Source organism: Drosophila persimilis, unplaced genomic scaffold (assembly GCF_003286085.1).
Source record: "Drosophila persimilis strain 14011-0111.01,24,50 unplaced genomic scaffold, DperRS2 tig00000735-arrow-arrow-pilon, whole genome shotgun sequence".
NCBI lineage: Eukaryota > Metazoa > Arthropoda > Insecta > Diptera > Drosophilidae > Drosophila > Drosophila persimilis.
In genome coordinates this window covers 545,837-573,719 of record NW_020825346.1, presented here as the reverse complement: position 1 = coordinate 573,719, position 27,883 = coordinate 545,837, and the positions used below count along the sequence as shown (strand labels likewise).

The window sequence follows — 27,883 nt, the reverse complement described above, 5'->3', positions numbered from 1 at the left end:
TTTACATTTTTGTTATTGGTTTGTTGTTGTTGTTTTGGGAGGCAAAAAAGGCACTACAATCTAATAAGTTACGACGATGAAAAAATTAGTTTTATCTTTCGTTCCCCTCCTATATATGTACATATATATATTTTAAATATATATATACACATGTACATATACACCTTCGATCTGCTATATATCTGCTAGTTCTTCGAATTTTATCATATAAATAAAAGATGCACAAAAAATTGGTGTTTCAAGTACTTCGAAGTAATGCTTTTCAATGCTTTCAAAATTCGTTTTCATTTGTTCTCCTCCTTTTTTTTGTAGTTTTTTCTTTCAACTTTTGTTTTTTTTTTTTTGTTTTGTATTTTTTTAGTGTGGGAAGCTAAGGTTAAAGTTAAATTTAAAGTTAGGTTGGATTTTCGCTAGGTATTGTATTCATGGATTCATGGATTCATGGGGAAAACAAGCCTCGAGTCGAGTGTCCTTAAATGCCCATTAACCGGTTAGCAGTTAACAGTTTTCGCGTCACTTAAGCCTAGTACAACGCAAAACATATGTATACATATAATTATAATATTGAATTATCTCTGTTTAAGGTTTAGTTGCTTCTCCTTCGTTTATCGGTATAGTTTGGGCAATAAATTAATTAAATAATGACAAACAACGACAAAACAAGTAAAGAAAAAAAAAAAAACACAATTGAACATCATCTATTCGTATTCCTAGGTAAACAATAAATTAAATACACACAGACACGCACACACACGCACACTGGCACACAGAGTGCAACTGTTTAAAGCTTAAGTGGTAGACAATCCTTCCTTTTATTTTCGTAGTTTGTATTTTTGTTTGTAACTCTTTTTTTTTTTTTTTTTCCTTTTTCTTTTGTTAGACAAATTTTTAATGCACACGGGAAAGGGGGGCACAAATTGAAGCTAGCCTTGGTTGGGGGGGAGGGGGGGAATAGAATTTAACATACAATTCTGCTGTAGTTTCGCTTTCGATTTCGCATTCGCGTTCGTTTGTTTTGTAGTTAAGTGTGTGGTATATATAGAAGTATACCGTATATATGTAGTTTACATTAATATGCCTATATATAAATTCATTGCTTAACGTCGCTGTACTTTTTAATTTATATTTTAATCTGAATTTTCGGGATTTACTTTCGTGGGGGGGGGGGGGGGGAGAGGGGCGTATGGAGGCTGTAACAATTTCCATTCAACAAAGAATTTTGAAATGCAGGAATCAACTTAATTAGTTTTGTTTTTCACACATGAAAATACACATATATATATATATATAGCGATAGATACAATACAAATACAGTATATAACATATACGTTTATCCATATGCACATAGAGAGATGTTAACAATATTTTCTTTGTCCTCTTTCGACTCTGTTGGTCTCCTCTTTCGCCTCGCCTCGGCCATTTTCGATCTTGAATATAGTATATATATATATATGTATGTATAGTATATGTATAAAAGTGTTTTGTTTTCTTTGTATTTGTTGTTTTTGTTGTTGTTGTTGTTGAACCTTTAAGGAAATGGAAGCGGATGGATATATTATTTCTTCTTATTGGTCGCCAGCATTGGGGCGCTTCGCTGCGGTGTAGTGGGTCGCGACGAGTTCATTCCACTGTACAAATACTTTGCCTTCTTCTCGGATGGTTTCAATATCTGAAAATGGTTTTGAACACCGATTAGAGATGCGATTTCCCCTTGCTTGAATCGTGTCGTACCTGGAATGAGCACATGAGCGTATCGTCCACGGTCATCATGCCGCCAGCATTATCGAATTCGCCGCAATAGTTGGGCGCCGAGAATAGTGTGACCAGCTGGCGACGTGCAAAGAACTCGTATCCATCCTCCACGACCTGGAAACACACGGATTTGGATAATTATCACTTGGAACAGTATGCGGGGGAGGGGTGGGGCTGGCTCGGACACTCACCTGATGCGCACGACAAATCAAGTCGAGCTCGTGCCGATTCAAGAACTTGGAAACCACATCCACACCGAATGTAAAGCTCACGCCACGATCGTTCTCGCCCCAGCCCTGGACATCCTTGTCGGGATCACTCCACAGTAGATCGCACAGCAGCCCGGTGTCGGGCACATCTGTGGGCCGCATCAGGCGGCGGATTTGCTCCATGCCCTGCAGATCGGGACTGAGGCCGCCGTGGCAGCAGAATATCTTCTCATCGATGATGGCGGCCACCGGCAAACAGTTGAAGCAGTCTGTGAAGGTCTTCCAGAGTTTTACATTGTACCGGCGCTTGCACTCGTCGTAGAAGCCTGCACGGGGTGGGATAATACACAGCGTTAATGAGCGTTAATGTCTTATAAGATCCACACTGGGCACTGTCTAAAAATACTTATAAATATTACTAAATGATGATCCACACAGGTTCTACTTGAAACATACAATCGAATCATACACACATACATATGTACACTCGAAGCACGTACATATGTATATTCCACTTGCAGGCCAGCTTGTACACTCGAGATCCACATGGGTTCCACGTACATCCAGTTTATACAATCATGCAAACACAGGTTCTATGTGAAACCCAAATACAATCAACATACGATCCACTTGTAGTCCACATTGTTGGGAGATCCACATAAGCTGTGCTTACAAAACACACTTGAAATTCCGTATGTACATATGTTTCACACCCAATCCACATATGTTCTACATGCAATCCACACTGGTTCCACTTGCAATCCACACTCCATTTTCATCCCATTTATTTATTAAAATAAATACCATACATATGTATGTTCCACATGCAATCCACAAGCTTTCCACTTGGAATCCACACTCCATTTTCATCCCATTTATATGTTTAAAAAACACCATTCATATGTATTTCTACATTCAATCCACACGGGTTCCACTTGCAATCCACACTCTATTTGTATCCCTTTTATAAAAAAAAAAAAAACAATGCGTTCCACAAACTTACCGTAAATTCTGTTAATACTGGCACACTCATGATTGCCGCGCAGCAAGAAGAAATTCTCCGGATATTTGATCTTGTAGGCCAACAGCAGACAGATGGTCTCCAGCGACTGCTTGCCCCGATCCACATAGTCGCCGAGGAACAGATAATTGGCGGCCGGCGGGAAGCCGCCGTACTCGAACAGCCTCAACAGGTCTGTGTACTGGCCATGGATGTCGCCGCAGATGATCAGCGGCGCCTCCAGCTCCAGCAGTATGGGCTGTTGCAAGAATATCTCGCGCGACTTCAGACACAGGCCGCGCACCTCCGCCTCGGTCATCTGCACCTGTTTGCCGGTACGACAGCTGCGCACTGCAAAATGGTTTTTTTTTTTTTTTTTGTTGGGCGAAAAATTCAGTTAGTTCTTGGGTATTCGACTGGAGATCGGTCTAAATATACACAGAGAGAGATATGTGTGTGTGTGTGTGTTTGAGTGGATTCTAGCTTAGCCTAAGATTTGACTCTGGTAAAAATACACAGACGAGTACGGGTACGGGTACGGGTACGGGTACGGGTACGGGTACGCGGACGGGGGACAAACGAGCACGTAACGAAACGATTCGACGAGAGGACAAACACAGTACAACACATGACGGAGAAGGTGGATATGTGTGTGGGACGTGTGTGGGATGTGTGTGGGATGTGTGTGGGACGTGTGTGGGACGTGTGTGGGACGTGTGTGGGTTGAGATATGTATAACAATGCCACAAACAATGCCTTGTCGTGCCTACTTTGTGGCGCATTATGAATGTGCGCGTGAGGCGACGACCGAACGACCGAGCGACCTTCAAAAAAGTCCTTCTCTGCCGCTGCAAAAAATGTGCAACTACTGCATGTGTCCCAGTCCCACTTCCAGTCCCATTCCATTGTTCTGTTCTCTGGATAATTGCAAGTTGTCTCTGCCTGAAGACGATTACGCTCCCTGACACTTTCCTGCAATTAATTTTGTGCAGCTATATGGCCCCTATCCCCCACCAGGCCCCCACCAGGCCCCCACCAGACCTCCCACAAAACAACTAGGTCGCATCTGTGTGCGTGTGCAGACAAAAATTTAATTAAATTTGCATATCCCCCGAAAAATGCTGCCCGCTCGAAAGTTGTGTGCCAAATCTCGATTTGGGTCGGAAGCTCCAGCACCGCCCAGAAGGACCAGAAGGACGAGAAGGACCAGTAGGACCTGCTGCCGGATGTGGCAAAGGGTTTGCGTAACAAAACAGAACCCCGCCTCCAAATGCCCCAAAGCGTCAGCCAGCTGCACTCTGAAAGCAGCTGTGATTCCTATTCCTGGCTAATGCCCGCCTCTCGAGATGTGCTGAGAGTCCTCCAAGGGAATTGATTGTGTGTGAATAGGTGGATTGGATGGGATATTTCACTCTAATTGAAGTACGTGCCTTACAATTAATAGAAGCGACTGGAGAACTGGAAAACTGGAAGATTGCTGGCATATTTTTGAAAAAGTTTCGAAGGAGAAATGGCTAAAAATATCTTAAAACCAAAAATTCTCGCTCACACACTCTCCTCGTGCAGTGTGCGCGGTCTGGCGGAAGAAAGCGAGAGTCGTTGTTCCCCCACACGCTTTTTGTGTGAGCGAGTAACGAGTAACGATTAACGAGTACCGGCCCTTGGCTCATTCTCTCGCTCACACACTCTCCTCGTGCAGTGTGCGCGGTCTGGCTGAGGAAAGCGAGAGTCGTAAGGCTCACAATGTTCCCCCGCTCGAGCGAGTAGCGAGTAACGAATAACGAGTACCACAAGTGCCGGATAGTGAATGAATGTAAGCTTTTCTTAGCAAATCGTACAGATAGCATAGGTTTTTCATAGCTGATGGATTCCAAGATGCTTCCAGCTCCCCTACAAAGTATATTTCTACATCCATTTATCACTAGGCAGGCTACCATCATTCATCATTCCGCAAAATCAGGGTAAAAACCACAGCAGTAGACGGCAGATGGCAGGCAGTTAATCAAATGCGAAAATGCGGTGCAAAGTTCATTTTTGTGAACTTTTTTTGTGCACTCTCCTGCTGCAGGCAGCATCATGGAGCATGTGCTTAGCATTCGCATTAGCATTAGCATATAGTCCCCATCCCATCCTGCGGGATCGTGGTCCTTCGTCGTAAATTATGCAAGCCAAAAGGGGTTCATGCACTCCATCTTCATGGAAAAGTGGAATCCATTTATGTTATGCGGCAGGGTAGCCGCGACAGGCCTCGACACGCTCTCTCTCCTCCCGCCTTCTGTCTGTCTGTCTCTCTCGGATGCCGCATAATTTAATGGCCCCCGAGGAGAAGGATAAGGAGAAGGAAGTGTAGGCGAAACCCAAAGTTATCCACAAAAATTTACTTCCGCTTGCGCATAAATTTCCACATCAACATTCGGGCAATGTACATATGTCTTTTGTTTTTGCACTCTCGGCCATTCGCTTGTGCGCCAGCATAGTGTCTCATGTATCATGTTTCAGGCGTTCCTCGCGGCTTTCTGGGTATTACAATCGATACGTCAACTATCGATATAGACCAACAGGAATGCATTTCTGAGCATCTGATGCATTAATCATGTCCGTTCAACACCACTATCGTTGGAAATCCCTCACTGATCCCTGTGCGACAGCAAGGACTTCCAAATGCTGTGCCCTCCGCTGTTCCCTGTGATGGCAGTGGATGGAAATCCATTGATGATGCGGCACTCTTGAGTCACATTTCCGATGGTTTTCCAGCTTCTATCGTCTGGCAGTCGAACGAATGCTGTTGCAATCACAGGCTACCACATGCCACATCTTGTTGTCTGACGCTAGAACATTGTTGGCATGACACACATGTGGCACAAAAACACAGAGAAAGAGAAAGAGAATGAGAGGGAGAGGGAGAGCGAAAGAGATGCTTTCTTCATTTTTCATTTTTATGCAAATTTCCGCAATGCTCCACTCCGCAATCATTCTGCCGCCTCCCTCTTTGGCTGTCAGGCATTTGTCAGCATAAAGAAGACATCAGTAAGGGGGTGGAACGGGGGGAGGTATGGGGGTTGGGGGGTGGCGTGCGGGCGGTGGGCGGGGCCATAACATTATGCGTAAGCAAAAAAGACGCGCATGTTTGTTTTTCATGCATTTTACATGAGGCGACGCTGGCGCAGAGCATCACGTAACAATCTTCCCAGCACCCAGCACCCACCCCACGCGCCACAGCGCCACAGCGCCACAGTGCCACAGGATGTGGGCCATTGTGCAGCATCCAACTTCCGGCCTCATCTGCTCCTGTCACATCTCTAACTGGTTCATCACGATTAACAATTCGCTTCGCTTTCGCCCCCATCTCCGCCTCCTGCTCCACTCTGAAGCCTATCATCCCGTTCCTTTCATTACCCGTCTTTCCCTTTGTTTTTTGCAGTCTGGCATGGATGTGGGTCTGGTGTCAGTGCAACAGTTTGATGGCATTCATCGAGTACCAGGCAGGCAGGAAACTTTCGAGGCTGATCTGGCATATCCGCCATGAAATGAATGATAAACAAAAGCCAACAGGAGGCAGCAGGAGCCAACAGAAGCCAACAGGAGTCAACAGGAGTCAACAGGAGCCAACAGGAGCCAACAGGAGCCAACAGGAGCCAACAGGAGCCAACAGGAGCCACCAGGAGTCAGCAGAAGCCAGCAGGAGGCAGCAGATGGCAGCAGGAGCCAGCAGAAGCCACCAGGAGCCACCAGGAGCCAGCAGGAGGCAGCAGGAGGGAGCAGAAGCCAGCAGGAGCCACCAGCAGCCACCAGTAGCCAGCAGGAGGCTGCAGAAGCCAGCAGGAGCCACCAGCAGCCACCAGAAGCCACCAGGAGCCACCAGGAGCCAGCAGGAGCCACCAGAAGCCACCAAGAGCCACCAAGAGCCACCAGGAGCCACCAGCAGCCACCAGGAGCCACCAGAAGCCACCAAGAGCCACCAGGAGCCACCAGCAGCCACCAGGAGCCAGCAGAAGCCACCAGGAGCCACCAGAAGCTCCCAAAAGACACCAGGAGCCGCCAGAAGCTCCCAAAAGACACCAGAAGCCACACCAGGAGTCCTCAATAGAGGATCCATGATTGACTTGGCTTTACATACGGTGGGTATAGCCAGATCTGAGGGCGATCCAACGTATCCTTCCAGCGGCTTTCATTCATTAATTTCCGAATGAAATTTCAGAATTCATCATCATTTCCCCCTCTGGCTCCCCTCTTCTCTGATGACTTTTGATGGAGTCCCGGGTGACTACCCCTCCCCATCCCCCTCCCCCTACCCCCTCCCCACCGGGGCAAGGACTGAAGGAAACTCTGCGCCTGCCATTTTATGACCCGATTAGCTCTCAGGGGCCCAGAGCCGGGAAAAGTGGAGCAGCCGCTGCCAGAAGTTAAACATTCTTCCTGCCCCATGCTCCGTGCCCTGCCCCGTGCCCCGTGCCCCATGCCCCAGGGCCACTGTGTTGCAGAGGTAGCAAACTTTGGAGCTTAGCTTCCGCTCAGCAAAACTGAATCTAGAGATGGATCTGGGGAGCAGAGGCTGCGGAGGAAGGAACTGAATGAAAATGTTAAGCCATTTAGATAGGAAAACTGCCGAGAGATGAAACTTTGTGGACACCCAAGGGGGAGGGGTGGAGACACCACACGGGGCAAATAGGAAGAGGGAGGGCAAGGGGGAGGGAGACTCCACAAGAGGCAAAGAGCAACAGAAAGACAGGCGGAAAAAGTTTTGCAAAAGTAAATTAAGTGCAGAGAATCCATACCTACCACCCCCTCCCCCTCCCCCACCCACCCACACCCATACCCCACCAAACAAAAAAAAAAACAAAAAAAAAAAGAGAAGGAGAAGGAGAATTCTAGAGGGTATTCCCATAGGGATTTCTGTGTTAAACCAAAGCCGGTGTCGGTGTCGGAGCAAAGGGTTTTCGGTGGATTATCATCCACCGCTATCCCCCACCAAGAGGCTAGATTGTACGTGCGAGTACGAGTGTATCCCAAAAGGGCTCTAGAAAACGTCCTGCAAATGGCCAAGACATCTCTGGCAAGAACCAGACGATACACCAAATAGGAGATCCCTTAAAATATGAAACGGTTCGGAGACGGGCGGGCTGTGAATCGGTTATCCTATCAAAAAATCCATTTAAGAGTCTGGATGCCTAATCAGATCCCAGCGAGTTCTTGGATAAGTTTTGAACGGGTTTGAAATGGGTAAGCTTCGAAACGATTGCAGTCCCGTAGGTACATATATTCCGTAAACAAGATCTAAATCGAGTTTCAAACGGTTCTGAGAAGGTTCTCAAATGGTTCTGAAACGGTTCTGAAACAGTTCTGAAACAGTTCTCAAAAGGTTCTCAAAAGGTTCTCAAACGATTCCCAAAGGGTTCTCAAAAGGTTCTAAAAAGGTCCTCAAAGGGTCCTCTAAAGGCTCTCAAAGGCTCTCAACGGATTATCAAACAGTTCTCAAACGGTTCCCAAAGGGTTCTCAAAAGGTTCTCAAACGGTTTCCAAACGGTTCTCCAAAGGCTGTCAAACTTTTCTCAGACTCTTCTCAAACCGTAGTGACAAACCACTGACAAAAATCAAAAATCAACCAATGAAATGTTCTTCGAAACAAGTGCGAAATGCAGCCTTGAAAATGAAATCAAAGGATCCCAACGGATAAGGGATTTCCCTTCTTCCCCTCTTCCCTTCTTTCTGCCATAGCTTTACCGTTGCAATCGCATTACATGGCAATAATCAAACCGCCTTAAATTGATCCGGACACCGCCCCAAAGTAGCATTCAATCCATCCATTCATCCATTTAGCCGAGCTCAGGCTTTCATGTCCGACCAGACCGCAAATGGGATCCCATTTTCATTTTGCATTTTCCATTTTCATCGAATATGTGCGAAGGTAAGCTTAAAATTTAATTAACAGGTTGGTGGGCCATCACCCCCCCCCCCTCCTTAGACACAAATGAATGGTTTTGGGGGGGACCAGGACCAGCCTCAACTTGAACTCTAGGCTCAGGCCGTGGCTCCTTCACCTCCTCCATGACCTTTTGGCTTTAATGCTTTGACAAGCACAAAATTTCCATTCCCTTTGCACTGCCACGCCCCGTTTTTGGTAAGGGGGTGGGGGCGGGGGGCACCTTTTTGCGTGCTCAAGTTGAAATTCAAGCAAATGAAGCAAAAGATGGCTACAAAAACAACAGACAACGAATAATGAACGCCTTTGGGGCGGGGAGGGAGACGGGGCCGGGGCCGGGGCCAGGGTTGCCTGTCCGTTGATTAAGGACAAGTGCAAGAAAATCTCATTTGAAATTTTCCATTTCCATTTGCATGCCGGGCAGACACAAAAATTTCACATGCGAATCGGTCTCCGTAAATGTTTCCGCTTTCCATTGACCCACTTCGGACGGTGGCGGGGGGTGGGGGCCTCCACGAAAAAATCAAATATATTCAATTCAATTTCGTTCTATTTCAATCAAATTTTCGCTTGAAAAACGTGCAAAATTACGAAAGAAATCTCCATAAAGATCGGACAAATTCCAAGGCGAGCGGAGAAGAGTTTCCCGAAACTGCTTCGGTTAAGAGTTAGGATTCCCAGAAGAGAGCCCTTAGAAAGAAATTCCCGCACTTTCAAACGGGTATAACCGGGTTTTGGGGTAGAGCCGATTGTTGTGTAAATTTACGGCAACTTTTGTTTAATGAAAGCCCCTCCAAACGGTTGCTCACGAAACGGAAACGACTTTGATCGAAATCTTTTTCGTATACGAGGGGAGAGAGACAGAGAGAGAGAGAGAACGAGAGAGTGGGTGACCCACAACTTGTAATCCAAAATGCAAATTTTCCGCACACCTTCGTGGAAAGGTGATTCCGTGATTTCAAGTGATTCCAAAAGGAAAGCCCTCCCCACCCCCCCTGGCCCACACCAAAAAAGAAAAGCGGTCGAAATCAACTTTCGTAAATACTTCCGTTTAACATTGACCCAGAAATAGAAGGGGCCTGGGGGGGGGGGGGGGGGGGGGGCCAAACTAATTGGCTGACCAGAAAATGCTAAAGCGCCAAGAGCGAAGAAACGTCCGTTCAAATGTTGCACCAAAATCGAACCGATGATGGCCTGGGGCGCCACTCATTAGGTAACCAAGGCCCCACCCGCACCCTCCCCGCCGTCAGCCCTCCCCCCCCCCCCTTTTTAAGCACATTAGCGCTGATTATAACGGCATTTACATCACAGCTAAAGCTAAACATTTTTGAGGGTTGCATGGCACACATGGCGTATGCGTAATCCGTACTCTCGGGCGGCACGCGGCACACGGCACACGGCCCGCCATCGAATCTCGGAGCAGCAATTGGCATTTTATTGGAATTTTTTGGCGGGTGTGCGGGGGGGGGTGTAGGAATAATTGTAAACGAAATTGACCAGAAAAACTCTCGAAAATTGAAAACTAAGCAGAGTGGAAGGAAATACATTGCGCTAGAAACAATGATGATACGATGGGGGAATGGGGAGATGGGGACTGTGGAGATTCTTCTAAAAATACCACCAAGTGGCGAACGAGTACGAGAGTATACAAATTATTTGCCTCAAAATGAGTTCAAAATTCGATTTGGAGGTACACAGAAAAAGATACATAGATACATTTACACATAGATACATCGATACATACATATATACACATATATTGTTCCAAGATTCAACGTTCAATAATTTGTACTGCAATTAATCGATTAATTTATCGATAAATAGTGCATCGATAACTATCTCAATTGTTCACTACCGAATTCGATAACAAATAACAACCCATCAGTACGTCAATGTATCGCAAATAAGACCAATCGATCATTTACGAATTCGTTAAACACCGAAAGTATCGATTATCGATTATTTTAATAATCCTCACATATATTGTACATAGATTTGACGATCTACAATTTTTACTGAATTAATTTGAATTAAAATAAAATTAATCGATTAATTTATCGATAAATAGTGCATCGCCGTCGATCATTGACAAATTCGATAACAAATACCAACCAATCAGCCACTCAATGTATCGTATAGATCACTTACGCTCATTCGATAAACACGAAAGTTGGCGATTATCGATTATTTCAATATTCTTCACATATATTGTACATAAATTCAACGATCTATAATTTTTACTGAATTAATTTGAATTAAAATAAAATTAATCGATTTATTTATCGATAAATAGTGCATCGCAGTCAATCATTGACAAATTCGATAACAATTACCAACCAATCAGCCCCTCAATGCATCGCATCGATCATTGACGCATTCGATAAACACAAAAGGTAGCGATTAACGATAACATCGATTCTCATTACAGCCCAGAAGAAAATGTATACTTTTGCACCCAATAACCAATTATTCCGATGCCACGAATTACCACGAATCCAGTTAGATGATGGCCTGAATAGACGCCCACTAAAAATATCGAATCAATGAAGGACTTTTAGCCCCAACAGTCGCCCAATGATTGCTGGGTATCGTTTCAAACAGCAACAGTGGCCATTAATTGATCGATTGCAATCAAATGATAGAGAAATCTTCGGTTTCCAGAAGGCCTGGCCCTTCGTTTTGGGGTAATAATCTCTAAAAAAAAATGCCACAAACATCGCGCTGGGAAGCCATTTATGAGTAACGGACCTAGTAATTGGCCAATTACCATGCCCTCCGAGACGTACCAGCTCGTCGAAGGGCTCTATCAGCTGGCAGGATGATTGCTCTGTGCTAGATAGCTGTGGACTTGGCTGCTAGACTAGAAAATTAAAGTCCAATCATACGCATTAAATATTAAACGAAAACGCATTGCGTTCCTGGAAAGCGGAAAGTGGAAAGTGGCAAAGTAATGGGAAAATCTCAAACGAATTTCAATCAAAAACTCAATCGAATCAAAGTGCAAAAGTGCACGGAGAAAAGAGAGAAGAGAAAAGAGAAAAGAGAATCAGCAGCTCATTTTGTAGAGTAAAAAATGAAATTGAAATTGAATCGAATGAAATTTGTGCAACTTTTGGCAGGCATTGCACATGGAACACTCAACGAGTGGCTGGTACATGTGCTTGCCACACTTCAGTGCGTACCACGTTGCGTATGCGCGCTATTTATAAAAATCAATTTTCCGACTTGGCAGCAAACAGAAGCGGCCCCAGGGGGAAAAAACAAACACAAACACAAACACAAAGCAATGAACAATGAATGAAATAAATAAATAATACTGTTTAAAGCAGGTTCCCTTTGGCCTGTCCTCGACCCACAGCGAAGCTAAGCCCAGCTGGGAGAGAGAAAGAGCTGAGTGAGAGTTCAGAAGGAAACCGTGGATGTACTCCATGGAGTACATGGAAGAACCCTCTGAATGGCTCACAGTCTCATGTGTTGGTCGCTCTAAAAATCATTCGGATACATTCTGCTTGGAATGATTCCCTGCACGTGGCTGAATGTTATTCGAATGCAAATATAACGAGGGATTCGACGAATGCCAGTGCGTGGCATCTATTGTATATTTCGGGTATATTTGCCTTCCCTTTTCTTCCTGCTGCCACACGCATTGAATGCTTCAACAACAAAGCGAAGGAAACGGCGGAGGAAAAGCACCGAAGAAAAGCGAGGAAAAATCTTATAAAATAAACATTTATTTTTAGCATAAAGCAGCAGTCGGTTCGTGTTGTTGTTTTTGTTGTTGTTGTGTTTCTGGCAAATTGGAAAATGGAAAACTCAAAAGAAAAGCAAAAGGCAAGAAGAGCGAAACGAGAGACATGGCATGGCGCTCGGCCAGCTCTCTACCCCCCTCTAACCCCCCCGCCCCTCCTTTGGCAGTGTGCGATCGATTTTGCCAGTGGAGTGCTGCCCCTCTCTTAAGCCCCGCTCATCTCTCATCTCATACACTTCCTCCTGCCTTGTGCCTCCTGCCTTCTGCCTCCTGCCTCCTGCCTCCAACCTCCTGCCTTGTGCTGCTTTTTGCCCAACATCTGACTCGGACGCTGTCGCCCGTTGGCCATTTATCGAGCGGTGCCTAATGAACCCCCACCGCCCCCCCCAAACGGCAGCAGGCTGATCGACCCCAAGGATTACGTGGAAAAGAAACGAAAGGGCAGCCAATCGACGCTGTTTGGAGGTGTTTGGCAGATCTTTTATAGAGGGCAACAATCCTCAAATTCGGATGGTATTTCTGACAGTTCTTAGCCCTGGAAGCGGGCTACCATCTGGGGTCTCTTCGGTGATATTCCCAAGTTCTGGCATTCCCTGAAGACAAAAAAAAGAAAAAAAAAAAAAACACTTTCAAGGGATTCTTCGTAGCCGTAGAAATGTGGGGAGTGCGTAGTGGGGGGCTGCGGCGAGTACAAATTCCATTTTATTTACTCAAAGCTTTTGCTTAATTAGCGACTCGTTATGATTGTTGTCATGGACGCCAGGCGGAAGCTTTTGCCAATTGTTGGCCAACCCGAACACCCACCGACAACCGACAGCCGTCCCCCGCCTTGGGCTGATTCATATGTGTGTGTGTGTGTGTGTGTCTCTCTCTCTCTCTCTTTCTATGTAGCTGTCTCTGTTTTCCATTTTGTTCGCTGTAAGCGCTTTTCCAACTTATCTTATCGCCAATAATTGGAAGACACACACACACACACACCAGAGACTCAAAACGACCTTAAAAATAGTCATTCATTCCCCATTCATTAAGAACAACAACAGAACATCAGAGAGAGAGAGAGAGAGAGAGAGAGAGAGAGAGAGAGAGAGAGAGAGAGGAGAGAGGAGAGAGAGAGAGAGAGGAGAGAGAGAGGAGAGAGAGAGAGAGAGAGAGAGAGAGAGAGAGAGAGAGAGAACAACAGCCACACAACGAGGAGCAAAAGGCCGAGACAGTGAATACCCTCACAATACCCTCTGGCGGATTTGCCATTTCAATAGAGTATTTTATTTAAACTAAATAAAATATAATCATCAGGCGGCATCTAAAAGGCCTTTATGGCCTTCTATTTGGCCATTTTCAAGGCTATATATATTTAAAGTCTTTAAGAGGGCTATGCTGCAATGTTGAGGTCTTAAGAGGTGCATATGTACCAATAAGTGGATAAATAGAATAGGATATGCATCTCTTAAGCCCTATAACTCTGACTCTTCTTCGATCTTTGTTCCCACAGACGAATACACCCTCGAAAACCCTCGAATATACCCTCGAATATACCCTCGAATATACCCTCCGGGCAATCAATGTTTTGGCAGCAATAATAAACATTTCGGGTTTTGTGGCTTTGCCTTTCTGCCAAAAAATATTTATGCACCGATCAGATCAGAACTCAGATCTTTCTGGCAGGCCAGGAAGGAAACGAAGGGCATCTGTCTCTTTGGTGTTTCCCAGTCCCTCAATAATTGGGAATATTTTAAAATTGATTGCAGCGATTGTGGCAGTGTTGGAATAAAGAAACGAAACAACAACGGAATAACGAAGGCATGATTGAACAGGCATGAGTTCGGCATATATAGAGCTGTGAATAAACCATATTGATCGTTTCTTTCTCAGTCCGAAAAACCACTAATTATAAATCTTTGGACATAAACAATGCTTTCTATTCACCAGTAACAAAGCACAACCAAAATTCAAGTAAATTAAAGTAAAATCAGCTAAAACTATACAAAAAATGAATACAGAAAATTGTAATACAAAAAATCAACAATAATAAAAATTACATAATAAAAAAGATAATAATAATAAAAAAAAAAATAATAATAATAAAAAAAATATAATAAAAAAAAGTATAATAAACAAAAATTTAAATAAAAAAAATTATAACAAAAATAAATAAATAATAATAAAAAAAATCATAAAAAAAAATAATACAAAAATAAATCATACAAAAATAAATAAATGATAAATAAATAACCATTAGAGGTCGCCTGTATTTTTATGGGGTTTCCATTAGGAGGAAGGAGTTTTCAAGAGTCGAAAATGTTACAAAACACCCAATCAAAAGTGCTATACTCTCCCTCTCCCTCTCTTTCGAAAGCACTGAGGCAGCAGAAAGACAGCGACAACGTCTACTTCTGGCATGGTACTACAGGGCGTATGAGTAATGGCGAGCTTCCACATATTGTCTTGCTGGGGTTCTGGTTTCCATTGAACGCCTGGAGGTCTTCGATGAACCCAATTTGCGTTTGCTTCTGGCCGTGGAAGATCTGTTCTCCAACATTTTTCTAGGGCTCTTGCACTCGATTCCATTCGAAGGATTGTAGAGATATTTCCCCTTGTTTGTGTTGGATATTTATTTGTTTAGTTTAAAGTTTGTTTTGTTTTGCCCCATCCCCATCCCCAACCCCAACCCCATCCCCATCCCCATCCTTATTGAATTGTTAGCACTTATCGCAGTCCGCCTCCACTCAATTATTCGCCGTCTCTCGCGGCTGTTTAAACAATTGGACACGGAATCTCTTGCTGGGCAAACAATTGTGCAAACATCTGACTATTTGCTAATTAAGAATCATAACACCAACAAAACAATAGCCGGGCCACACGCGCCACCCCTCAATGGACGAGTCCTTCGGCGTCCATACATATATTTCAGGGATAATACGATAATTTTCTTGTGCAATATTCCACTTGATGCGTTTCAAATTGTTCCATTCTGTACCTGTTTTATATTCGAAACGGGGGAACCAATATTACCAGCGTTTCGTTTCCACTCGTTCCAATTGCATGCCAACATTTTCTGTTTAAATAATTATCATTCATTATCTTGGCTATTTCGGTTTCGCCACTACCATTCCAAATAGTTCCCATATTCGTTTCCAATTGTTCCATTCTGTACCTGTTTTATATTCCAAATGGTGGCACTATTTCCTTCGTTACAGTTTCACTTGATTCAATCGTTTACCTATTGTTCGGTTTTGCCACTCCCATTCCATTCCAAATAGTTGCACTTTTCCAATCGATTCGTTTCCAATTATTCCAATTATTGAATCTGTTGTATTTCCTCTTATCTACTGTACTCTCTCTCTCTCTCTCTCTCACACATCGTTGTCCCCAAAAGTTAACCTTCCGTTTTCTTGTTTTCTCATTGAATTTTCACATTTTGTCGCTGTTTAATTTTTCAACATCACATTCAGGCGACAGCTCAGGGTGAGAGTGTGAAAGCCGTGGGAGGTGTGTGTGGAGTGTCCCTGTATCCAGGCATATTCCCGCTGCCCTTCCCCTGTGGCGTGGCGTGGCGTGGCGTGGCTTGGGTGCAGCCTTAGCCTGTCTCTTAGCCAGGGCCAAAAGCGATTGAAATTTCATGAAGTATTTCTTTTCATTCAACTTTTTTCGAGGCATTTCAAGAATTTTCTCTAGATGAAAATATGTAGCAAGACGTACGTTTTCAAGGCTTACAGAAATGGGATCTTTAATGTCCTTTGCAGCCACCCATTCGCCCATTCTTCTCTTCCGTTTTTGTCGTTGCGCCGTTTTGCCGCTTTCGCACATTTGATAATGGGGGTCCCGCCCCACACCGGAATCCCCTCATTTGTTTGCCATTACCAGGCCACGCCCACTTTTCTCTAATGTCGGAGCTCGCAGGGGCCCTAAAGGCCCTAAAGGTCAAGGTACATGGCTTTCTTGACCGAAAACTTTTTTTTTCTTTCTTTCTTTTTTTTTTTATAAAAATAAGCCCAAATATACATATATTCATTGCAGACACGTGCTGGGAAAGTGGGGGGCAGGAGTCGCTATTTGGGGGCAGGGAGGGGAAGGGGGGGGGGGGGTGCAAAAAGTTGAGCAATGGTTTAGCGGTAAACTGGTGCAAGGTCATCTAACAAGTAAACAAGAAAAAGTGCCAAGAAAATGTGCGATTGGAAAATTTGTATTGAAACTTGGAGGAACAGATGGGAAAATGGAAGAAAGATAAGAAGAAGAATCTATAGAGGAAGTTAGGGAAGAATAAGATGATAGACGGGGTTCGATGGTGGAACTTAAGTTGAGGTTCGTTTCAGTTCCACTGTTCCAATGCGGTGCACGCTGTTCGCTGTAAAAATGTCCCATAAGAGAAGGGATTTATTGTTTATTTTAAGTTTGTTCCAGTTCCACTGTTCCAAATCACGTTTATTCGCTTTAAAGTGAAGAAATACAGAGCTAACATTCCGCTAAAACTTAAAAATCACTTAACAACCATTCTATATAAAGTCATTACACTTCTGCTCTAAAATGCATCCAATTATTGGTTTGCATTCCCCACTAAAATTCTGTTTGCAGAGAAACGAGAATATCTACAGGAAATGTGCGTCTTAAAATGAATTGAACATTTTCCACAACTTTCCCAATAAACAAGTCTCTTGGCGAAGCCGCGGGGTGGGGCGGGGTAGGGCGTCGGTGGCACAGGGCAATTAAGGGCATATTGGGTTCGGCTTTCTTCGCCTCTTGGGGGACTACTATAATCGGCTTAAAGTCGAAGAACGTGCTCCAGTGCAATGGAGAGGGGATCGCCGTCGGCCGTCCGCCGCCATTCCCCACACCCATCGATGAAATGCGGTGCCCAAGTCATATTTTATGCAGTGCGACTGCTGCGACATTTGGCTCCGACTGACCCCCTTTTCCTTCCCCTCCCCACCCTCGATGGGAAGAAACTTTGTTGATTTATATTTTCAGAGGGCCGTCTGCGTCTCATGAATGTTGCAAGGGAGCCAAGGGAGCCATTAAAATTGCATGCACACACAAGGAACTTAGAGAGATGACGGAAGAGAGTAGTGGGTAGTGGGTAGGGGGTAGGGGGTACAGGCAGCAATTAGAACTGTTCAAAAAGGTGGCAACGCCTGGCTGGAGCAGAACGGAACAGAACGGAATAGAACGGAACGGAACGGAACAGAACACAGAGTTGCTTTTGCCCTAAGTGAAATTACACGTCATGCCAATTGCAATCCCACATTGCGTCCACGTCAGCGTCTGTGTGGGCCCCATAAATCATGGGCAACCGCACACACCGCCACCGCCACACAAAAGTTTTCGGTTAAGAAGTGGGGCACGGACCACCCCTTATGACGTCAAAGACTCAAGAGGCGTTAACTGCGTTTTGCGTTTTGTGTTTTGTGTTTTTGTGTGTTTTGCAAAGGTACGAAAGCTGAAAATTCAACACACCCATACACCCACGCACACACACTGAAAGGCAAGCAAATATGGAACCCTAATTGCACTGAAACTTTCCACTGAAACACCCACTGTCACACGGTTGGGTGGTGTGACACAGGAGGCGTGACCTTTGGACTACACCACACACCACACACTGGAGGGATATAGGGACCAAGAGACGTCTGGCTTTTCGGGATATACCGCTCAAAGAGGGTTCTCAGAAGGGGGTCCCAAAAGGGAACTCTTCTAAAATATAAATCATTCAATGCATTGTCCAAAAACTATATAAAGATCGATTGTACCCACAACATGTCTATGTATTTCCCGATATTATTATACCCGATACTCAAAATGAGTATTGGGGAATATTAGATTTGTGGTGAAAATGGTGAAAAATTTGTGTAACACCCAGTAGAAAGCATTTCCGACCCCATAAAGTATAGATATTCTTGATCAGCATCAATAGCCGAGTCGATTCAGCCATGTCTGTCAACTCACAACGTTCCCCCTATTTTCAAATTTAATTAAGTACGGGTTGCGAACGTGTCACTTTGTCACCTCACATTCTCCCATAAATCACTTCATATTTCCTTAACAAACAAAAAAGTTGACTTTAAAGAGACTTGAAGGAAAAAAATTCATCAAGAAACATCTTTCTTATAGGATAAAATGGAATTATAGGAAAACAGCACTATAAAAATATCCAAAAATACCGAAAAAGCAATCACTTTTGAGGATCAAAGCTAATGAAACTAAATGCCAATCAATTTAGAAAAAAATATCAGTACAAAAACAAAATGGAAATGTGTTTTAATTGTATTTAAATTTTTTAGCCTCGGTTTAAATTTCCACGGAAATGCCCATATGCGTTTGTCTAAAGAAAATCTCAGAAAAAATTATGCAATTTCGTTACTTTTATTAACCCTAGAAATGTACGACCTGGGCCAATGTGACTAAAATTACAAATTTAAAAAAATTAAAATACAAAAAAAAATGTAAAAACCATTTTTGTTCTGTTTAAGAAATTTTAAGATTTTAAAATAAATTAAATTTACAAAAAAAAATTAATATTGTTTTGTTTTAGACCCGTGTAAATATCTTGGTTTTTTTTTTTAGTTATCTTAAAACGAAAAATAAGCCAAAACTCAACATTTCCACCAATTATAGGGCTAATTAATTGTTTTTAGTGATCAAAGTAAAAATAAAATAAATAAATTCAAACAACGATTGCGGTGACATTTTTTTTACTTCAAAATGCAACATATGTACAATATGTATTTCAGTATAAATTTCAAAATTAAATTAAAACTCCTTCAAAAGTTTCACTTTTGCGTGCTTTTGAAAATCCCTCCGTTCGCTTATGGGAAATTCGACGAAGAAAAGTGAAGAGAGGGCACCAAAAAAGGAGAACAAACAGAAAGAGAGAGAGAGAGAGAGAGAGAGAGAGAAAAGTAAGCCAAAAGGTCAAATGTATTATTATAGGGAGCCTATTGACTGGTGCCTAGTGCCGTTGGTCTCTGGTGCCGTGGTGTCTTTTCTTGTCTTGGCTGTGTGTATTTTTTTCGCCAGAAAAAAAAACAAATGAGAAATTACACTCTTTTCTTTTTTGTTTTTGTTTTTGTTTTTGGGTCAAATGGTCTGGTTGTATTACTTACTCCAGCCGCACCCCACTCCACCGCCCATGGGTGACCTTCAAAGTACAACCATACACACGCACACACGCACACGCACACACATGTCACTAGCTACATTACGCCTCTTGCTCATCCACCTCATTCCCCTTCACCTACGACTCTGCCACACTTTGCATTCCTCCTCCTCCTCCTCCTCCTCCGCTCTCCCTCTCCCTATCACTCTCTTCTGTCGCTCATTTTTATTCGCCAAGTGCACGCAATGTGACAAAAAGTCCAGGCAGGGTGTGCTACCGGGCAGGGTGCTACAAGGTGTGGTGCTCAACGTAGAAACAGGGTGCGCACTGCGGGGGGGCAGTGTACAGAGCGGCATTCAGGGATAGATGTTCTACGAATGGAATCAGTACAGAAGAAGAGAGTAACGGCCCGAGGGAGCGGCCAGTGAGACAGAAATACAGGGTAGGCCATTCCAAAGTAGGCCATTTTACATCCTCAAATTTGAGTGGGCTACGGGGCACTGCAGTGCGGCACAGGGGGCATACGTATGCAGTCACAGGTGCCACTTGTGGACCCTGGTGAGAATTATAGTGTTGTAACTCTTTTAAGAAACAAACGAGAGACAAAGAGAAGTGAAGAAAGAGAAGAGAAATCGTAATTAAAAACATCTACAGTTGTTGTTGGATTAACTGTAACCGGTAACTGCTGCGCTTACTGCCGTAACATTACGGCTACACTCAGAGAAATGCATTACCAAAAATATCTTTAAAAAAAAAAAATATATATAGAATTCATTTATTTAGATCATAGAAAATTACTTAAAAAATTCCCCCATAAATTAAGGCAATTTTATTTTATTTTTTATCAAAAGCTTAGGTATTAAATAAGGTATTTTTGTGTGCATTATAGACCCAAATTTTGGTTTACGTTAAGAAATCTGGTAGTGCATTCTATGCACAAATTTCGGATGGATTGGAATAATTAGGGATGATTTTTTTTAACGAAGAAATTAATTATTTTTCAGAATTTTTGCAAGTGTGTCTTGCACGTTCGGGGGCTTTTGGGTTCACTGTGCTCAAGCATGCATGAAGCGTGAGTTTTGTTGCTCTTTCTATATTTAATGAACAAACTTTTGTTACCCCCCAACCCCTTCCCCTTCCCCTTCCCCTTCCCATCGTGTTCTGTTCCTCTTCTTTGAGCGGTAGAGCCGTTCCATTCAGTTCTTCCGCCTCCTTGTTGCGATTGTGACGGGGGGTTGGAGGGGAGCTAGGTATCAGCAGATGATCTGCAAACGGAGAGAAAAGAGAAACCACAGCAGGGAGAGAGAGAGAGAGAGAGAGAGAGAGAGAGAGAGAGAGAGAAGGAATATTTTCATTCATGAATGAAAGAGTTGAGTGACTGGAAACGTGACGATGATCGCCCAGCAGCTGGAAACATGAAACCCCATTATCATCCGAAGCGAAAATAATCTTTTGTTCACAGTGGTCTCAACGTCATTCGTCATTCGAGAAACCAGAGAGAGAGAGAGAGAGAGAGAGAGGGGGGGGACTTTAAGTACTTGCTAAACGACTCACAGATCGCATGTGAGAGAAGAGAGAAGTAGTAAATCAAATGGGAGACAACGAGACTCGGATTCTTAGGGATAGTGCGTGCAACTGTAGTGGCACTCACATGCCCAAAAGCCATTGGTAAAAGCTAATCAAAAAGCACTTAAATGTAAATAGAGGCGCATTAGCAGACCAAAGCAGAGAGAGAGGGAGAGAGGGAGGAGAATCCTCCTTAGACACGCAATGTTTGGCTACCATTCCTGATCCCATTATTGCCATTGCCATTTTCCATTGCCCATTACCCATTTCGCTCCCCGCTGCTTCCACTTGCGATTATTATTATTACGAGTATATTTACCCTGTACGCTGATTGACTCGAGTGAAGGTTATGACATTCAAATTCTATTTTCAATCAGTGGCGCCCCGCCGCACCCCACAGCAAACAGACCTGAAGAAGATGCCTTCATCCCAAGAAAGAAAATCAACAAAAGCACGAGAACGTTGACAATACTGAGTGGCGGTGGAACGGTGGAACGATGGAATGGAATCGAATGAAAGAACCAACTTCAATTATACGAATATTATACAAACATTAGAAATGCATCAGAAATAACGAAGGATATATTTCACGAGCACGTGGAAGGGACTGTCACTGGCACAAGGATTGTTGGGGCTCGAGTCTGACTCTACAAACGAGGGCTGCCATATCAGTTCCTGGCCCATTGGACACCACATTTACTGTCCTTTGTCGAAGCACCATGCACCATGCCTTTCTTCGTTGCAGTCACGTTCGTCCCAGATCAATTGTGGGGCCACAAAGATCGTCATGTCACATACCGTGAGATTGAGGCCTCCTTGGGTAATAGTAGAACGTCCTTCAATATGATTTTACACGATCACCGCATGGTAAAAACAATTCACGATCGGCCAAACGAAGTTCGTGTCGATTGGTGTCCGTAAATGATCAAAAAAAAAACGATCTAAACGTCTAAACAGGTCACGGATCATCTATATAAAAAATTCAGCCCGAAACAAAACAGTTAAAGACGATACGAGTGTTTTAAAGTGTTTAATATCGTCCCACTCAACAGTTTCTTTTTAAACACCCAAAAAATATCGAATCAAGGATTCATCTAACATTCAGGAACTTTTTATTTTCAGCCATCAAAACCCGAAAGATGATAATGAAACCTTTTTTTTTTTGGCTTATTTCCTTTCGAGTGCCAACAGGGAGAATATTTTTTAAAACCAATAAAACCATTTCCAACCAGGCCAGAAACTTAAATAGCAGCCTACTCACTCGTGGTATGTGTGGGCAGGGAGGGGGGGGGGCCTTGGCACACTACTCTTCAAGGCACAAAGAGTGTGACACAGAAAGGAGATAGGCTCTAAGCCCCTCTAAACCCTCTGCAGGGCAATCAATAACACTGTGCAGCAAAAACCAAAAACATGGCGTCTATTTCTTATAAATTAAAAGCAAATGCTACTATTTAATTTCCTTTATTGTATTTATTAAAGTATTTATTAAAAATACTTCATCATTCCCCCGAGTGTTTCGCCAAACTTTTGTTGGACAGTGTCGTCGCTTTTGCGATTGTGTCGAAAGAATGGACAGAGAGGGGGTGGGGTAGCCAGCAGTTGTAACCTTCGTTGAGTGCCTCTGCCCGGCTCTGCTCTGCTCTGCCCGGCTCTGCCCTGCTCTCTTTCTTCGCTTTATTCTTCGGGTGCTTCGGCGCTTCAGTTCGGCAGCACTGCAGCTGATTAGCTGTGTAAATGCCGACGACAACAACCACAACAATAACAAGAGAGTCGTCACGTGAATGAACTTGTTTGCACAGGCAGGCACAGACATGCAGAGAGCGAGAGAGAGAAGAGTGTCGCAAGTCCCGCTGCTGCTTGTCTTTGGTGAATATTGCTTTGGTTGGTTTTCGTTCTCCTTCTCACTGTCGCCGGCCTTTTGATGCCCTCTTTTATGGCAAAGGGTATTCTTCTGTCCCAAAGCTGTCAGCAGACCAAAGCAGAAGCTTTCTAGCGACTTTGAAAACATATTTCTGGTAGTAAAAACAATCCACAACCCCGAGAATAACCAAATCCTCCAGGTAGAATCTCATCCATCTGCGAGTGAGTGTATCCGAAAAAAAAAAAAAAAAAATTCTTGCGCGCCGCCACTCCAACGCCAATCAATTTTTGTACAGTTTATGATTATTGTTTATCAGCGGAAATTCTGTTTGTGCCCCAGCCAACGTGTGTCGCGTGTCGCATTCAACGAGATTCCTTCCTTCCTTCCTTTTTTTGGACAGCAATTGTCTGTTGCCTACCCCTCCCTCTCCGGCCCCAGCATAGAATTTGATTTATATAATATGCTTCCACATTACATTTTGATGACTGTGGATTTGGCTTCGTGTGAAAACAATTAGATGAAAGCAATTTCAGATTTTTCCGTGTTTGGATTGGGGTTGGGGTTGGGGTGTAGTGGGTGGAAAAGTGGTTGCATTGCATAACACAGGGGTAGCGGATGGTATGGAATGGGGGATATTGTGGTCAAGCGCTTGCCATTGAAATTGCAATTGCAGTTGCGGAAAAACACACATCTTTCTGTCACGGAAACTACAGCACGTGTTCGTCTAAGCATTTTCTATGGATTCTATGAATCTGGCTGGGATTTTCACAAAGAAGATTTTAAATATTATTAAATAACAACATCGAAAGCGATATAGCTCTATTGGATACCCTTAAAAATGAGGGATACGAACGTATATCCTGGGGTACTGAAGTACAAGCGATACCCCAAGAGATTGCAGATGTGCGGGGCGGGAGGGGTAGGGGATGGGGGATATTGATTTTGAGCTTGCATTGGCAACACACGATGATTGAGAAATTGTGACGATTGATTTTGATCATCATTGAGTGTAATCAAGGGGTTTCAGGTAATACCAAATTCGGCGACGAAAAAGTCGCGCAATTTCAATCTAGATTTCTTGGGCTCCTCGCGCGGATGATGCACCGTTATTTGATCGCCATCGGCCGATATCATCGTTTCGCTGGGCGGCGATATCGAATACTGTTGCAGCAGGCGTCGCTGCTGTTCGGTCAGATCCTCCAGCGGATCGTGATTGGTGGCGGCCGACGCCGAACCCGAACAACTGCTGCTGGCAGCGGCAGCAGACGTGCTGGTGGATGACGATGACGTTGCAGCGGTGGTGACGACAGCGGCAGCAGCAGCAGCAGTAGCAGTTGCGGCAGCAACGGCAACCGCCGCCCCACCAGCAGCGGCCAATTGTTGAGCGATGAGCAGCTTCTGGGCATGCTCTTCGGCCTCTTTTTGTTTTTTGAAATCTTTTTATTTTTTTTTTTTTTCGTTTTTCGTTGTTTCATAGATCATACATAGTACAGGTACATATATTTTACACACATTGTATGCATATAGATATTTATTATATGGTTAAATATACATAACAGAACCAAGGAGGGAGAAGTGGAGAGGTGGAGAGGTTGAGAGAGTGGGGGTGGCTTCGGGTGGGTGAGAACATAAAATAACAACAACCACACACAGACGAAAATGAGCAAAAATTTCCATCTTCCATCTTCGTACAAAGGATTAAGGATTTCAAGACCGCCTCCTTCCTTAAGAAAGCGATAGGTAAGGGATAAGATAAAGATGATGAGGGGCTGACGGCTAAACAAATCCCCCCCCCCCCCCTCCCCTCCGCTAAAGTGCCCTAAAAATTCCATTTCAATTTGCAATTTGACAAATGCTTCTGCTGTTCGGATGACAGAGGGCTGATGACGCCACATACATACATACAAAGTCTGAGTAGTAGATCAAAATTAATGAAATTTTTTTGTAGTCTAGGATGGACGGAGGCGGCTGTCGTGACCTAGCCCACTTGATGACCTTGATGGTATGGCTTTTTTTTTTGTGTGTGTCTATCTTTAATCGTCACCAAATGCCCTTCCTTTTCGCCTCTTCGACTCTGTTTGGGGGGGATGGAAAACTCATTGCGGAAATGGACAAGAAACCGAAGAAGAGCAATGTTGAAATGCAATTTCCCTGTCAGCCAGAGCTGAAGCTGCCCCTAACACTTGCAAAGCGGGTAATGGGAAAGGCACTAAGCGGCTTAGGCGGCAACCAAGAGGCAGGGCCTGAGTGAGAATGGCGGGCGGCAAATGTTGATGAAAAGGGGAGGAAAAATGTAAACTATTTAGCGCTTCTACGCTTTCAAGGAAGGTTGCGCCCAACGCCAGATCTCTAAAGAAATTAACAATCTGTTGCTAGTCTTTCATCTCTAGGGAAAGCCCATCTCTGCTGGTTCTGCTGGTTTTCCCTTATTGATGCCCATCTCTAAGAAAATCCATCCAACGGTTACCGTTTCTCTTTCTTTTCCAGACGACTCCTCCTCTCCCCAGCATTCTATGATCAGGCTCTCTGCCGTAGAACGGTAGAAGTTCTGCTCTCCCGCTCTCTATCTGTTTACCTCCTCGCCTTTCTTTTCTCCACGACTTTCCTTATCGCACTCATGTGACTCGCATTCTCTTTGTCGATTCGGTTCTGTTCCCCTCGTTTCGGTTTTGTTCTGCTTTTGAATCACTCGCATTATCAGTTTTTCCGTTTCATTGGACAGAGGGGAATGACGTCATCAGATTCCGAGTCATCGGAGAGTGGCAGTGCCAGTGCGAGTGCGAATGGGAGGGGGAGAGCAATAGAGCTCTGTTAAGTGATCACAACAGAGAGATGCTGCCTGATGGCCCGCCTCTCTCGCTGTCTGTTAGGGTTATGTAAAACTTATGAGACCAGCACGAACCCCTTCGGTGGAAATGGAACTTCTGCTGCCGCTGCTGCTGGTGGCACTGGGCACTGGGCACTGGGGCACTGTTATTGTTGTTTGCATTTTTTTCAGAGAAGCAATGAAAATCAATTAAAATTAATTGATTCAAAAGTCAAATTCAAATGGTCAAAGCAGAGGGAGAGACCTTTACAGCAGTTTGTTGTTGTGGTTGCTTTTAGTATGGGGCCGTTGTTGCAATTTAAGCGAGCCAAGTGCAATAATTAGAAAATGCAATCATTTATTATACGGCACTCTCTCGATCACACACAAACACACGCTCACACAATACAAAAATAAAAAAGAGGATCAGGAACTGGGATATGGGACATGGGGTTTGTAGGGATCGATCAGGGAACGGTACTTACTTTCCAGCAGCCTCTGGATGAGACTATCCACATTCAGATCGAAATCGCCCATTTTGGTAGCCGCTTTATTTTCGTTCTTCTTTGGCGGCCTCTCGGATGTGTTTCGCTTTTTGTCGAAAAACGTTATTAGACCCCGTTGGAATGGTCTTTTCGGCTAAAATGTTCTTGGCCGCCTGTTTTTTTTTGGGGGGGGGCCAGATGTTCTTTTTAGCAGGCGGTATTCCAATTGGAACGTTTTTTTTTTGTTAGTTTTTGGGTTGGAACGCAACAACATACGCACACAACCACACCTACGCACGCACACACACACGCACAGGTGCTGCGTTAACAACAATCTTTACTTGCTTTTGGGTGTCTGTGCGCTTGTACTTAATTCTTCTCTTTTTTTGTTGGTTTCCGCAAAAGGCAATTTCACTTTTTGTTTTGTTGTTGCGGCCGCTTCTTGCCGTTGCTGTTGCTGTTGCTGCTAGGCGCGGGGGGTTTCACTGATGTTCGTTCACAGACAAACAGAAAAAAAATTGTACACACGTACGCGAAAGAGGTCCATTTACATTAATACACGAATATAGTGGCCCGATCCAAAAAGACGGAATTAAGATTTAGTTCGTTCACAGGCAAGCATAAGCGTCGGCACGACGGTATCTTTTTGCACGATGTGGAATAGATCCCGAGACGACGCGACGTTCTTTTTATTATATTTTTAGTTGTGGGTTGTGGCAATGTTTATCGAATGTCAATGTGCTCTGCGCCAGTCTGAGCAAATACGTCACAAATTTTAAAATATACCGTACAAATACTGTATTCAAGTTCCATCATATTCCATCGGTTTTGATATTCGGTTGGATATTACCAGCTGGCTAATGCCCTCAGCTCTGAAGTCATTATTTTATCCGATTATTAAATCAATTTCCTACAAGACTCGTAAGCTTTAAGTTCTTATCTTTATTAGAATGTTTATAAAATAAGGTTTAAGCAAAACCGGTCAACAACAATTTCCAGTAAATTAATTTCTTTACATGGTAACTACACTCTAACTACACATTTGCTACATATTAACAACATTTTCATGTAATTACCAATGGCGCCAACCGTGTACGTCTCTACAATTTTTGCCCGTTTTTCCATATAAGCCCCATGGAAGTGTGAAAAACCTCCGTTATCCACTTTTTGACATGCCTTTTGTCGACATTTTGGAACAAATTTGGATTTTGAATGCAAATGATCATGAATTCAATGCTAATCACGAATTAGTATTCGATGTGGCCTGGGACATGGCTTTAATTGGCATTTCTACATAGTTTCTACATTGGTGCATTGGACAAGAAGGTGGAGGTCCATAACGCGTCTAAAAATATACTGCAAGATACTAGAAAATACTATGAAAAGTATAAAAATGTTGAGGTGTGTGAGCTAGACGTGGTGGTAAGAAAATAAGAAAATCCGATATAG

At 43.8% G+C, this 27,883-nt stretch overlaps 1 protein-coding gene across 1 annotated transcript; it reads right to left on the bottom strand.

The window, feature by feature from the left end:
- On the bottom strand, positions 1-27,141 carry LOC6599244 (serine/threonine-protein phosphatase beta isoform). Its single transcript, XM_026992459.1, has 5 exons — positions 26,435-27,141; positions 2,965-3,312; positions 1,944-2,287; positions 1,732-1,866; positions 1-1,669 (listed from the first exon to the last, which is right to left on the bottom strand). The coding sequence occupies exons 1-5, from the start codon at positions 26,484-26,486 to the stop codon at positions 1,556-1,558; spliced, it is 993 nt and encodes a 330-aa protein (XP_026848260.1). The 5' UTR covers positions 26,487-27,141; the 3' UTR covers positions 1-1,555.
- Positions 27,142-27,883: the final 742 nt, after the last annotated feature.